The following is a 14,723-nucleotide window of genomic DNA, read 5'->3' as shown; positions in this document are numbered from 1 at the left end:
TTACCTTACGTATCATTTATAGAAGTTCTACTGTGCGTATGGAATGATATAAGTTTGAATGGATGTTTAAACCTTACTTTTAGGAAGTTCCTCCCACGCGTTTCCGCTGCGTCTCATTCGCGAACTCAGTCTTTCTGGCTAATTGAGAATGAAATACTGCACTGTTGAGGCTTTTGTGTTGTGAGTGGGTCTGTTGAGTGCGTCCCACAAGTGTGGGTGGCATCTTTGGGAATTGGGGGGCTGGCGCAGGCGCAGTTCTTATCAACGGAGAGTTAGCAGCACGGCCACACTTTCCGCCGGGTTTTTGGTTAACACTCACGGTTTGCCGGCAGCGTTAGAAATACGTGTATCCTATCCACATGATTCTTAGTTGCGTCATTCGGTAAATAGTAAACATTTTGGAGTTGGCCAATTAGGCGTTATAAATTAAAAACGAAAGCACCATTATCGATATGATATTGTAGCACTAAAATGGACTGATAACCTGGATATAACCGTCGCGTGGGTGTGCGTAAACTAAGCGCGTTGTGTGTGTGAACTCATTGTGTAATCGCTGTGGAAAAAAAGTTGGTCTACTTTGTGGCGTTCTCGGATTCAAAAATACAAAGTCAAAGGTTCTTGTTATTGTTCTTGGTGGAGCTTTCCAGTCCGAAAGCTTTGTCCAGTTTGTTGTTGCTGGCCAAACGGGTTTCCGATTAGAGAGAGATCTTCCGTGCGGTTCCAATAAAAAAGGCAGTATCACGCCATAGCCGTTACTTTGGGGCATGCTCTACCCCACTCTCTGCACAGAAAAAAAAACGTATTTACTTGAATCTGAAAGATTTTTGAGTGATCTTCATGAAATAATCAAAATTTAAAGATTATTTTACCTTAGAAAATCATACACCAGTTCCTATTTGCCGAATTGAATATAGGCAATATCTAGAATAGTTTTCAATACACCATCGGTTCTAGAAAATATAAAATTTTTTTCCGTGTTAATTATTGAGCGAGGGGAGAGTGGATCCCGCTCCATGGAGAGACCGTTGTTTACAAAACGCCGACCATTGGAACTACAGTGCTCTCATGTAAAACTAAACTGATAAAAGCTGAGTGCTCCGCTCTAGCGAATTTTTTCCCTGTATCAGCAAATGGTCTAAATCGAAAATATTGAAAGGTTATCAGATTTTAAAATTGGTTGACTTTCCCCAAGAGTGTCCCACATTACCCGTAGTTTACTTATCAGAGGGATCACTGTACTCGATTTATGGGGAGCACTGTAGTATAAGCTTTAGCTCGTCGATTGGAAAATGGAATTTTTTCGTAGCGCCGATCAGTTGAGATTCAACCGCTGTCCACGATCGCCGAGCTCTCTGTCGCCTTCTCTTTTCCGCTGCTGGGCATTCCAAAAATTTAATTATTTCGGTTTTTTGCATTCTAATGTGAGTAGTAAGAGAATAAAATTCAAAAGCATGCTCCACAAGTAAAAATTAAGTGCAACGTTTGCAAGAAAAGTGGGTTTTGTGAGTCAGTGTGTGTGGAAGTGGGTTTAATCAACACGCTTGTGTGTGCGTGGAAGTCGTTAGGCACTTTCCAGTGCCGACTTATCAGTAGGCATTGTTTATGTTTATCCAGATTTCCAGACCGATACGGATATGAATAATTATGAACTTAAATTTGCGATTACTATTTATGGTCATGCGAAACTTATGTAATCGCTCTGAAACAGTACAATTTGTCAAGTGCAAAGAGCGAATCCAACGAGCCTGCTGATATAGTACCGTTCCCACTCAAACCACCAGACATTGACCATATCACCAGATCTTAAGCAATCACTATTGAGATTTGCTAACATTTGGCTAGTGTTTGTGTTGGTTTGTCGACTCTTCGTTCCCAGTTTGTTTTGAACCCTGTCCTCAAGGTTAAATTTTCGGGCGATAAATGATTACGTGTAGAGGGAAGAGAGAGAGCTATTGATTACACTAATGGAAACTACCAATGATGATACCACTGATTATTACCGCTGAAGTGGAATTTATGGAACATCTGCCCTTTTATTATGTATCCCATTCCCCTTAGAGAATTGCATAACTAAGGCAGAATTGCACTTGGACAAACATTTGATACGGAAATTAAGGTCAATATTGGTACAGAGGCGCCATTCACGATTGCAATTGCAATTTAGACATCAACTTTTCTTCGCCGATTCAATTCGATACTATGAGGACGTAATTGCGTATTTTACATAAACAAAAACTATTTTCAAATCCATAAATAGAACTTATATTAGACACAAACATCAAAACAAAAGCTATATGACCATGGAATGTATCTTCTACTATTCCGTACTAACTTAAATCTCAGTGTATATTTTGAAACCCCCGCACCCACGCAAAAGTAGTCTATTTTTGTTGATCCGCCAGCAACAATGGTATATAAATAACTCTCAATTGAACAGAAATCAGCAGGAGTCCAGGGGAAAGCGAAAACTACTTTTCCACCTAGTACAATGATTTTATTTCTTTCCCCAGCTAACTTCCCACCAGCCCAGTCAGCATGGATCGTTCGGGCATCTCGGCTCTGGTCAGTCCGTACCGCCGACGTCCTTGGATGTCGGAGACCGGTGCTGCGGCTCCAGCCGGTGGACAGGTGGGTCTCAAGGGCATTGTCGCCGGTGGCATTACGGGCGGCATCGAGATCTGCATCACCTATCCCACCGAGTATGTGAAGACACAGCTGCAGCTGGACGAGAAGGGAGCCGGCAAGAAGTACAACGGCATCTTCGACTGCGTCAAGAAGACGGTACAGCAGCGAGGATTCCTGGGTCTTTACCGCGGTCTCAGTGTCCTTCTCTATGGCAGCATTCCCAAGTCAGCGGCAAGGTAAATTCCCATTAAAATTTCTTTGTATTCTACAAAATCAAGTATAACTAGTAAACACCAATTTTTTTTACATTCTGCAATATATATTATTATGAAGAGGCTCTCAAAATCACGGCACTATTTGGGAAATACATTTCTTAAAATCCCATGCTAAGAATAAACTTGTTTACTCAAAAAAAGTTTGAAAAAATTTCAGTACCTATTCTTAATTATATAAAAAACATACTTTACCTTCATCTCTAATGCTTTATATTTCCAGGTTCGGTTCCTTCGAATTCCTGAAGTCGAACGCTGTGGACTCCCGAGGACAGCTGAGCAGCTCCGGAAAGTTGCTCTGCGGTTTGGGCGCCGGCGTCTGCGAGGCCATCCTTGCAGTTACCCCAATGGAGACCATCAAGGTGAAGTTCATCAATGACCAGCGTAGCGCCAATCCCAAGTTCAAGGGTTTCGCTCACGGAGTGGGCCAGATCATCAAGGCGGAGGGCGTCTCTGGTGTTTACAAGGGCCTTACGGCCACCATCCTGAAGCAGGGATCCAACCAGGCGATCCGCTTCTTCGTACTGGAGTCACTGAAGGACTTGTACAAGGGCGACGATCACACCAAGCCTGTGCCCAAGTTGGTGGTGGGAGCTTTCGGAGCCATTGCCGGAGCAGCCTCTGTGTTCGGTAACACACCTCTGGATGTGGTAAAGACGAGGATGCAGGGCCTGGAGGCCTCTAAATACAAGAACACGGCCCATTGTGCGCTGCAGATCCTGAAGAACGAGGGACCCGCCGCCTTCTACAAGGGAACTGTGCCTCGATTGGGACGCGTGTGCCTGGATGTGGCCATCACCTTCATGATCTACGACTCCTTCATGGATCTGTTCAACAAGGTGTGGGTGTAACCGCAGCGGGCGGTCTTGCGACTTAGTTACTTAGTTCCCCCTCTCCCCAAAGCCCAAATGTGCATTTCTTTCTCTATATCCATTGACCTAGTCGGCTGTTGCAATAGTTTCTAGTTCCGTGACATATTCCAAGAAAGCATTTTATACACATGTATACCCATTGTGGGTATATAGCTATAGAAATTATACAGCTTGTTTTAAATATTGCATTAAATCTGAAATATCTGTTTAAATATGTGTTTTTTAAGTACAAGGCTACGTTAAGATGTTGGTTTCCAACGAAGAATGTGTTTGTTTTTTAGAGCAAACAGGATTATCATTTTAGATCAAATTTATTGGTCTCCGACATGTTTATTAAACTCGCAATAAATCCACTCAGTTAATGGACTAAGAACAACAAATTCTCGTATCAAAAAATGAATATTTTAATTGGTACTATATAATAGTAAAGTTTTCTTTGTAACTCGCTAAAGATATATTAGGCTAGGACAAACAAGTAATTCTTTAGATTAGATCTTTCACCAAGAAACGGAAGCGGGTTTGTTTGGTAGTAGGCATATCTTCTAGACATTTAATGACGATTAGCGTACGTTAGCTCGAGACTAACCTACGCAATCAAATTTTAGCACCGTAGAATGGAAACATGATTGCATAACAGTCGGATATCTGGCAGACATCTGTTAGGGTTATCTTTAATTGCAACTAATAACGGATAGATTGCTTGCACCATAGATTAGGACAGATTACTCTAGTTTTAAACTATAAGGCGTTTAACGCACAACGTTAAGCGGAATGGAGGCGTTCTTGCTGCTGACAATGCGTCCTAACATCTCATCGAGTGGTGCGCCTAGCTCCTGCCAAATGCACTTGCCGATTAGGGAGATTTCCTCCAGTGGCGGTCGGAAAGCCACCAGCAGGTTCAGGCATATACCATCTTTGTTCTCCTGCTCCGAAGGCGAGTGTTCAACACTAAGTAACCCATGTGGTCTATGCTGTGGCAGTTCCGCGCCAAAAATTTCAATCATAAACTTGCGCAGCGTAGAGTGCAAGCTCCGATTCGGATGCAGTTCTACAGTGGGGAAGTGGTGAGCATTCTTCTCGCTTACCAGGATGTTCAGAGAGTTGTGAGCCCGCTTCCTAGCCACGGCCAGAACTCGCAGATAGTTCCGCTTGTGGGAATATCGTGTGGGCAGTATGTTGCCGTGCCAGGGAGAAGGGCTAGCCGCAACTTTGTGCCCCTGGTGGTAGGCTCGACCGATGTCAATGATGTTGAGTATATCGTTGGCCCGGAGAGGTACCTCCTTGGGGTTACGCACCCATCTCGCCTGGATGGACTCGGCATCTGCGTCCGCTGGCGTTTTGAGTCGCCCGCCCGTGATGCGTCCAGTGAGCACGAAGCGGAACCAAGAGCCACCAGCCGCCTCTACGGCAAGTAAAGTGGTCAGCTCGGCATTCAGACCGGTCTCCTCGAAGACTTCCCGGGCGGCTGCCTCCGTGATGGACTCGCCCCGCTCCATGCGGCCGGCGGGTAAGTACCACTTGCCTGGTCAATAGAGTGCAACGTTAGCGGGTTCTAGAGGTGTGGTTTTGGGTATGTGGTATTTGGGTCTCGGAATACCCTCCTCACCTGCACAGCTCTGTTTGGCCTCCTCGATCATGAGCAGCTCGTCGTGCTCGTTGATCAGCACACAGGCCACAATGTAGGTGACTGTCTGGCCAAGAATGGGCACAAAATCGGAGGCTGATGAGGGCTGTACTCCTTGGGCCTCGGCGGTGGCATTCTGTTCTTTTAACGAAAAGTCACACAGCTCCGTTGTGATGTCGCCCAGATCTTTGGCGTCCAAGACGCGACGGACTTTCTCCACAATCGAAGCCATCCTAGCCTGTTTTGCTAAATGATGATGATTAGAAATTCGGTACACAACTGGTAATACTCACTTTTAGCGCAGAATTTCAAGGCGGCTGACTCAGTTCGTTGAACATGCTACGCCCAGTCGGAATCTCTGCATATATCTCCGGTTCTATATATGCAAATTACGAATTCTTGGGAGTGCTCTGCAAACTGAAAAACGCTTTAAGAATCGTGGCGAACTCGAGAACGGGCGGTATGTGACTGACTGCGGGCTATAAAGCCCAATAAAATGGCCAAGACGATGGCAATCGACTTGTTTTTTGTTGTTCTTGCTGTCGCTACAGAGCAACACAGGTGCTGTGGCCTCTATTTCTCGCTATTTCTCTCTATTTCTCTGTATTGATATCGAAATGGATGTCAAATAAGCCGCTCGACGGGTTTTCTTCGGGAGAAAGTGCATTGGAATGTGTCTCCGTCTGCGCCAGCTGTTCGCCGTTCTTCTTGGCAAGCGAGCTCCGTTTATCGATCGGTGATTATTGCTATTGCACACTTGTTTATTGCACTGTCATTTAAGGCCTAATTTAATTGATTTGCAAGAACGGCCGAGAACAGGAAATTTTGTTAGTAAATACGAAGGAGTGTGGTCACTGGCCGATCTGGCAACTCTGCGATTTGTTTACCTTCGTTAGTATGACCATGGGTGGGAAATACCTGATAACGCCTTTTCCCGTCTGGTATTAAACAGCCAGCCTGGTCCCACTGGCTAAATTTAAATATCATTCAACCCGAACTGTTATAAACATTTCATTAACCACAAACACTTGACTTGTTTGCTCAGCCTGTTGTTGCGCCAACAATGCGATAATGTACATGTTATATGCTAATTTCAATGACGACATGCATCATTCAATTTCACTGCGAATTTAGCCGACAAACAGCAAACAGGCGTTGCGCCGTAGATTAATATTAAAGCGTATCGTTTATAAATATCCCAAATCCCATATCCCATCCGGCATATGGACAGACGCCTGTGTGCGTTGCGTTTGTGAGCAGGAAGCCTCGCTGATTGCCAGCAATAAAATTTGAATGCGGAAATTTCATTGTTTACCCAAATCGATCATCATTAAAAGCATTGCTGTTGCCATTCCCGGTTGCCATTGCAAAAGTGCCAATTGCCCCGAATCCATGGCGTATACTTAACGTGGGCGTACCACCCATTGGGTGGTGGTTTCGATTCCGGGGGGATGTGGTGTTTCGACTACTGGTAATGGGCCTGCAAACGCGGCTGCCTGCGTAGGTAATTCAATTTTGTGCAAATGCTTGATTTGCCATTTAGCTGCGAGACCGAATCCAGGGTCTTGAGTTTTGCCTACACCGCAAAAATATTCAAACGAAAATGTAATAATTTATGAATGACTTGGGCTCGGGAGCAGCGCCAACTCAAAGTGTTTAAATCAATTAGTTGAAATTTCAAGAACTACAGAAATACGGAATTGTAATACAAAACATCGTATATATATGTATTCGGTGGTGATACACAAATCTCTGGGGTTTTGAAATCACTTTAAAATTTCATTTGGGTGTCTAAACAAACAACAATTTATTTATATTCCTTCATTCATTCAGAAAGACATTACTTTACTGACTGCTTAAATTTAGACACCTTAAATGACAATTAAACTTGATTTAAAAAAACCTCTTTTGATTTGTGTGGCACACCCATAAACAAGCTTTAAAGTTTCATTTGGGTGTCTAAGCAAACAACAATTTATTTATACTCCTTTATTCATTCAGAAAGACTTTCCTTTACTGACTGCATACATTTAGACACCTTAAATGACAATTAAAATTGATTTAAAAACTCTTTTGATTTGTGTGCCACACCCATAAACAAGCTTTAAACTAAAAGTATTTTTATTTAAAGTTACTAAAAATAAAAAGATAAAGATTTCGATTCTCTGCAATATTATTATATAATGTCATATTTCTGTATAATATGGTTATTTGATGAAGCGAGGATAATGAAAATATGATAACAATATTTCTCGCCGTGCTTTTCCATTACTTCGCTTCCACTTAGGCCTACTTCAGCTGCTTTCTCCTCCACATTCCCATCCCCTCCTTGGCCACAGTTCACATAAGACTTTTGTCATTATATTGTTAATTTGTTTTAGTTGTTTTTTAATTTCCTTGGAGAGTCGCAACCTCGCAGAGACTTACATACATGCGTGAGGACTCGGATGTAGTGATGGCGTTTGCTTGTTAGAATTTCTGGGTGTGGGATGGGTTCGTTTGCGTTTTGTGTGGGTGGGTGTGCTAATGTACTGTGAGTGGATCTCTGGTAATAACGGCTAAAGTAAAATGCTGATAAAGTGGCGAGTGTTTCGGAATGTGCCAGTGTTTGTGCGAGCGGATTCTGCTGCGTGGCCGTATGATGACAGGCGAAAGCGAACACAAAACGTTCATTTCCCACATGCACCATTATTCGTTGAAACCCGTAAATTTCACCGAAAACGAACGGCAGCAGAAAGCAGCAGAAACAGGAGCAGAAACAGCAGCAGCGCCATGGCAACAACGGCAGCGCCAATCCAAGAAGCTGCTTAACACGAGAATAATGTTTAAAATGTTTATTATGTGTGCAAGTGACGCGAGCTGCTTTCCCGCTCCTTGGCAGGCTCCCCTCTTAGATGACAGGCCCAACCGACAGGCCAATACGCACACATAACTCTGCACTGCCAGAAAAAGGTTGTTAAAGTTAAAACAATTTTAAAATTTTTTTTTGGATGTTAGGAACACATAAATATTTATCTCACTAAATTTTAAATTACCTTAAATTATAACTCAAGTTTTTATGTTAAGGAATATCATGTGCATTAATCCTACAGTAACCTTCCTTTTCTTATAAAATAGTCTTTAAGTTTGGAATGTATAAAACTTGGTTTTTAGAAAACATGTAATGATAAAAATTGTATAGTATGGTACCTACTTTCTACATATATAAATAAAAATATAATTTTCCTGCACTCAATCAATTTCTGTTTAATACCTTTACAATTAGGCATACTCATCATACATACCACATACTTTGTAATAGGAAGCGGAAGTAATATACTTATGCAATATTATCTGGCTGTCAGCCATATTTTGTCCTTGCCAGATCCTGACATAAAGCCAAATATCCGTAATGAGCATTATGCTTCAGACCGCTTTACAAATTCATAAGCCCTTTATTTGAAACATTCTGCCGGCCTGACATAAAATCCTTAATCATGCGAACATGAAATCAAATCCTGACTGCGTGTAACCGCTTTTCGTACGAAATACTCGCTTTTTGTTTCTCTGTGCGCAGACATATGCACTGGGAATATATATACGTATAGGCGAATATGTATTTACATGTGGCAATGTTGATTTTCGTTGTGCCAACGCCGGATGCGAAACAAGTAGTCCAAATAACCCGCAATAAGCTTTTGTCACGATTAACAAGGCTTACGCAAATGTGTGTCTCTGTGGTGGGAAACGCCATCCCCCTCCTTCAGCCCAGCATTCCTAGGGCCCCCTTTTCCACGCCACTGTTTCCAGCATAATTACATGCACGCCATGCGTGGGTGCGTGTGTGTGAGCCATATTTTAGATTAATGATGGCGTCGACTCGTATTAGGCAAATGAAGAAATCGACATCGACATGCGGTTGAGGGGCAAGGTGAGCTCACCCCTCGGGATTGTCAGGACCGCCAGAATTCCCAGGATTAGAAACCTCCGGTCCTGGCGTTTCCTCCCTTTCTTGGGCCCATCCTGTGCGGTTTTCGCAGTACTTCCGCAGCAAATTTGCCACAACAATAAGTGCATATCATTATGCTGATTTAAGTGGGCACCCCACACGTACCCATCTATAGCGAGTTATTGCCCGCACACCTGACCCCAGCACTACGAACCCAACAGAACCCGACACAACCCAGACCAACCTACCCAAAACTCGCCCTCAAATGTATGCTACACAAGAATCGCGGGTCTGGTGCTCCTCGAGTCTCGCATGCAAGTGGGTACATAAATCTTTGTTTAAAGACACATGCACAATGTAAGTTAAATTGGCAATAACGTGCTTTCTTTTATACGCCAAGCCAAGCTCACAGCAACAAACATACGGATGTACATCTGCGACCACAGGTGCGGTCAGCCAAATAGCAATCGAGAAATTGCACTTAAATACAGTCGAACTTCCATGGCGGAAACTTTTCTAATTCAAAGTCTGTGTAAGTCGAAACCAGTTGAAGTGGCTATCAAGCCAAGAGATACTCATATAAGCGATTCTATAACTGAAAGTTTGCCTTAAGTCTCTTCTTCTGAGAAATGGTTATAGCCCAAGTTTGATATGGGTATGTACTGTTCTTTATTAGCTTATAATATGAACTTTTTATATCTTAAAGTTGTACTCTACTTTAAGTTAAAAAGCTTATTCTATTTATTTATTATTACGTTAGACTAGTGTTATATTATTATATAATATATTATATTACATTATTATTATATTATTTTTTAAATTCGTTACCTTTTTTATAATTGTGCTTTGTTAACCAATAATAACTTAATATCTATCCTTAAAAACGTGAAAATATTTATATTATTGATAATAATATTTTTTCTAATAACTCCGTAGCTTTCCTAATTGATTTGTCATGTTTTCGAACAAAAGATATTAAATAGATATACAGCTGTCCCTAAAATGTAGTTGCCCTGCTTCTATGCAGTGTAGGCCTTGTAATATTATCGTTCATAAGGAAACATAATTAATTATTTATGTCTATATTACCCTGCCCGAAAACCCTTAAGTGCGCGCACCGGTGGTGTGATAATAAAATGTTCATTTGCAGCGCTATTATTTTTTCCGAAACTGTGCTCCAACACACGTACACTCGCCGACATGCATATATATGCAGATGTAGATGTGGCCGTATACATAACGGTAACGGAACCTTGTTTGCAAGGAAGTAACAACCTGTTTTCACCCCGTAGTTCGTGGGTTTTCGCCGCGGACCAAGAGGGGGGGCGGGGGATGGGGCGGATCCGGATCCTATGCCCCCGCCCACTCTGGTTTTTGTTGCTGTTATGCTTTAATTATGCCCTTGTCAAAAGGTGGGTCTGGGTCTCCGGCCCGACATGTCCGTAACTCTGGCTCTCTGGTTCTCTGGGCCTTTCTCCCACCCCTCCTCTTTCTCCATCTCGGTTCAAGCGAATATATATTTTTACCATATATGGATATATGGTGGTGTGTGAGTGTGCGAAGGCTGTCCCATAAAATTCGGGAACTCACATCATCGATTGCGAATACGAGGAAAACCTGCAGCATCATCAATGCAGAAAGGCAGTGTCCTCATCCTTTTGAACACCTCTTTTCTTTCTGCCAAAGCTCTCCAATTTTTTACCTCCAAAAAAAAACAGAAAAAATACAAAAAACAAACTATAACCAACAAAAAAGTTCCTCTCGCTCGCCACTTGAGCTGCCATTAAAGTCGCTTTTGGCCGAGGGAAAACGGAAACACGATTTTCAGCTTTCCCAAGGCGACATGCAATCAGCGGGTCGGCTGTTTCGGTCCCACTCGTCCACTTGCCAACCGAAAGTTTTGACTTTTAGATAGTCGGTAATCAGATCCGGACAGTCTGCACTCTCGGCCAAAAGTCAAACAAGAATTCATTTGCATTTGATTGTTTCAATTATCATAACAAGATTATCAAGGCCGGCGAGAGTATTTTGTTGCGGTTTTTCGTTAATATGTTGTAATCCCGAACTTATGGAAATAACCACTTTGAAATCCACTATAAAAACCACCATAATACGATAAAAGCGGTTTTCAATAAGCATCAATTAAAATATACAAATGTACAGATGGAACCCAGTTATTTCTTAATTAAGTTAAGAATTTAATAAACTAAATTTATTATAAACTTTCGGACTTCAGAAATACTAAGGAAATGGAGCTTTTAAATTCATAATTATTATTATTATATGGTAATAGCGATTTTAAATAACAATTGACACTTTTAAGCAATTTTCAGGTCTAACTTAAAAGAAAACTTTTTACTTTTTACTGGACTTTAAAAATGTTTTTGTAAGTACCTCTTTACGGATAATAGAATAATTATATAAAATGTAAAACCATAAGAACCCGCTTTTTTAAGAAACACCCACACCAAATATGAGTACCTATAGTTTGGAAAAACCAGAAATCCAAATGAGCAGTAACACATTGAGCGATTTAAGTCAAAAGTAGCTTGTAAGCTGCACAAAAGCCGTCTGCACTTGTCAGTTTACAAGGTACTTTTGGTTTACGGGAAAGATGTTAAGATGGCTGTCTGTCACACCTAAGTGGTTTATAAGGGAACTTTTTTCTGAAATGAGCCGTTTGGTAATTGTGAAACTTCCCTGCGAATAAAAAGAAACCGGCAAGGTTAATCCCCCTAAGAAAAGTGGCTGCCTCGGTTGGGCTGTAATTTAAGCAGAGGCTCGGATTTAATGAATCAACCCCCTCGTATGATGAACGACATCTATATTTAAATACGATATGGGACCCGTTTTGTCTTTCGTCGGCATTCCAGGCCACGCAATCTTATCGGGGCAAGCGAGTGCTTATCTCATTAAATGCCAGGAGACGTCATTGAATCATTTTACAAATGGCTGAGTACAGGGGGGCAGTACAGTGCGGGGCGGAACTATATAGCCATATATAGTCCTGTATAGTCCTGTATAGTCCTAGGACCATACACACACACAGGCAGAGGGGCACACGCACACAGCGCAATTGCTGACAAATGAGATAATTTACACGCTGAAATGAAGCCCATAAAGGCTCATTTAAAATTCAGCGGCGTCTGGGGCATAATTTTTTTCGCTGCTTTGCTTTTCCTTCGCCCCTTTCCCTTTCCCTTTGCCCATTTCCCGCTTTCCACAATTTCCCCTAACCGCCCCAGACTTAACTTTTTCCGTTGTGTTTTGTGTTTAATGGTTCCTTGCCATGACATACGTGGCTGGATATTAAAAGTGGAATGGTAGGTTGGTTCCGAGCTCGAAACCAAGGCAAATAGCTCTGGGCCCAAAAAGCAGAAGAGAGACAGAGAGACACTGTCGAGAGGCAGAATCTTTATTAGCATACGGCATAAAAATGTTTATTAAAGATGGCAGGGAAAATAAGGGGGCAGACCGAACGGAAAAGCGGAAAAAAATGAAAAAAATGAAAAGTAAGAATCGCAATTTAGTTTTCCTCTTCCGGTTTTTTGGCCACGCCACTCGGACCGGCTTATTGTAAATCGAATTGAAGTTTTTGATTAAGCCCCGAAATAACTGGGGGGCGTTATGGCCCCTAAAGGGCCGGCCACGCCTCCTTTTTGGCTGCGGGCAAGTTTTGTCATTTGTTGTGTTTTTTTTATGATGTTCAACTTAATTTTATACAAATGACCTTAGGTCATATCACCATTTATATCCGTCAATCCCTTTTCGGTATAAGTTTTATATTTGCCTGTTTTCGTTTTATTCCCCTACATTCGCCCCCCGGTCCTCAATTCCCGAGTCCTTCGTTTGTCTCCGTTGCTTTTAAGGGCATTTTTATGTTCGCTGGAAGCGGCAACTAACAGCCGAAAGAGTCCTGAGCTGTCCTAAAAGCCTTTAGCCAAATATCTTGAAGAGACACAGGCAGCAGCCGCAGGAGCGACAACCACAACAACAGCAGATGAATGTGTGAAAAGGATTCGCCTAGAGAATCCCTAAATACCCTTTCGAAAGCGCTTTGTTAATAGAATTTAGAGAGAATGCTAGAAGACATGCGAAGAACATTTGTCTTTGAAAGCAAGGCACTTTACTATATCTTAGGGGGGATTTATGCTACCATAGATAAGGCATTTCTCTAACCAGCAGGTAGTTATAAAATATCAAATGGGTAAATTAAGATTTTTTTGAATTTCAACCAGTTATCTATATATTAATTTTCTTTTTAAAAAATATAAAGTAGTAAAGCTTTTAACTTTAAACATATATCTAAAATATCTTTTTATGGAAAGCAACAGTTACATGGAATGTATAAGTAAAGATCGTCATGCATCTTTAAAATATAAAGTGCCAGTGTGAATACGATGAGAAATGTTCGCCCCTTCTACCGTGTGAAAATTTATCCAACTTTATTGAATGGTTCACTTCCTAGCAAACGTCAGAATAGAATTTAAATACACTCGGCAAGGGCATGAAATCAACTGACTGAGCAGAGACAGCCATGTGCATATTTTTATATGGCCATCTATGTATTTGCTCTTGTGTGTGTTTGTTCTCCCTTAAATATATACATATGTACCTTCACATATGTATGTCTAGGCTTATGTAAATACACGAATGACGAGTTTTTGTTAGCATAGAAAGCCAAAGCGGAGTTTGGGCCAGGATCTCGCATTCCACCACCTTTCACTGGGTGTTCCAGGACCCAGGACCCAGCAGCTGAATCAGGATGCCAATATAAAAAGCCAAGCTGAGCCACTTGTGAAAATGAAAGGAAAATGTCGACTCGAGATGGACATCAGCCAGCCGAACAACAGGCATTAGGCGCAGCCCCCAGGAGGAGTGGCAGGAGGGACGGTCCAGGAAAAAGGCGAAAGGATTCCTCATACAAAGAAAACCAAAGTTTTCCCTCGGCTCCAGTCGCAAGTATTTCCTGGTTATTCTTCGGTCCAGCAATTGAGTTAGATTTGATGCATATCAGATGCTTATGCTCGGCTGAATGCTGAATGTTGTCGTCCAGTTCAGACCCTCCGCCAAAAACTCCCAGCTCAACCATCTATGTAAATGCCCTCCGGGGTGTTGAGTTCGAGAGGCGGAAAAGCCGGAAAAGCGGAAAAGGGGCCGGGGCGGGGCGGGGCTAAGCAGGGGATTATCGAGTGCACTCGCAGTGGCCACTATATTTGCATATACAGTGCGTGCGAAAACTATAAATCACAGTGCTACGCATCAAATCATGTGTTGTTGTCGACTAGAGTTTAAAGAATCAACACAATGAATTTTCTCCATCAAGGATTTTCCAGAAAAATCAAAGCGTTTTAGAAGGAAATTTAGGTTGGCAGAAAATTTGAACTACATTTTTGTTTGCT

At 42.0% G+C, this 14,723-nt stretch overlaps 2 protein-coding genes across 4 annotated transcripts; one reads left to right on the top strand and one right to left on the bottom strand.

The window, feature by feature from the left end:
* The first annotated feature begins 310 nt into the window (after positions 1-310).
* LOC119548237 (putative tricarboxylate transport protein, mitochondrial) lies at positions 311-3,981 on the top strand. Of its 2 annotated transcripts, none has more exons than XM_037855387.1 (3): positions 311-382; positions 2,511-2,861; positions 3,121-3,981. In XM_037855387.1, the coding sequence occupies exons 2-3, from the start codon at positions 2,536-2,538 to the stop codon at positions 3,746-3,748; spliced, it is 954 nt and encodes a 317-aa protein (XP_037711315.1). In that variant the 5' UTR covers positions 311-382; positions 2,511-2,535; the 3' UTR covers positions 3,749-3,981. The 2 variants fall into 2 exon arrangements, with proteins under 2 accessions (XP_037711315.1, XP_037711307.1); XM_037855379.1 differs by lacking the exon at positions 311-382 and adding an exon at positions 1,280-1,421.
* A 176-nt stretch (positions 3,982-4,157) lies between these two features.
* Positions 4,158-6,262, bottom strand: LOC119548222 (8-oxo-dGDP phosphatase NUDT18). Of its 2 annotated transcripts, none has more exons than XM_037855361.1 (3): positions 5,687-6,262; positions 5,376-5,639; positions 4,158-5,291 (listed from the first exon to the last, which is right to left on the bottom strand). In XM_037855361.1, exons 2-3 carry the CDS (start codon positions 5,623-5,625, stop codon positions 4,519-4,521), a joined length of 1,023 nt encoding a protein of 340 aa, XP_037711289.1. In that variant the 5' UTR covers positions 5,626-5,639; positions 5,687-6,262; the 3' UTR covers positions 4,158-4,518. The 2 variants fall into 2 exon arrangements, with proteins under 2 accessions (XP_037711289.1, XP_037711298.1); XM_037855370.1 differs by having other exon boundaries at positions 5,376-5,631.
* Between the last annotated feature and the right edge of the window lie 8,461 nt (positions 6,263-14,723).

The sequence above is a fragment of the Drosophila subpulchrella genome, chromosome 3R (genome assembly GCF_014743375.2).
Source record: "Drosophila subpulchrella strain 33 F10 #4 breed RU33 chromosome 3R, RU_Dsub_v1.1 Primary Assembly, whole genome shotgun sequence".
Classification (NCBI taxonomy): Eukaryota; Metazoa; Arthropoda; class Insecta; order Diptera; family Drosophilidae; genus Drosophila; species Drosophila subpulchrella.
This window is presented reverse-complemented; position numbering and strand designations above follow the sequence as displayed.

Bases quoted from the DNA above. Each gene is read 5' to 3' on its own strand.
- LOC119548237 (XM_037855387.1), top strand. From the start codon at position 2,536: ATGGATCGTTCGGGCATCTCGGCTCTGGTCAGTCCGTACCGCCGACGT. The intron at 2,862-3,120 runs GTAAATTCCCAT...TTATATTTCCAG, and splicing joins ATTCCCAAGTCAGCGGCAAG to GTTCGGTTCCTTCGAATTCC.
- LOC119548222 (XM_037855361.1), bottom strand. From the start codon at position 5,625: ATGGCTTCGATTGTGGAGAAAGTCCGTCGCGTCTTGGACGCCAAAGAT. The intron at 5,292-5,375 runs GTGAGGAGGGTA...TCTATTGACCAG, and splicing joins GGCCAAACAGAGCTGTGCAG to GCAAGTGGTACTTACCCGCC.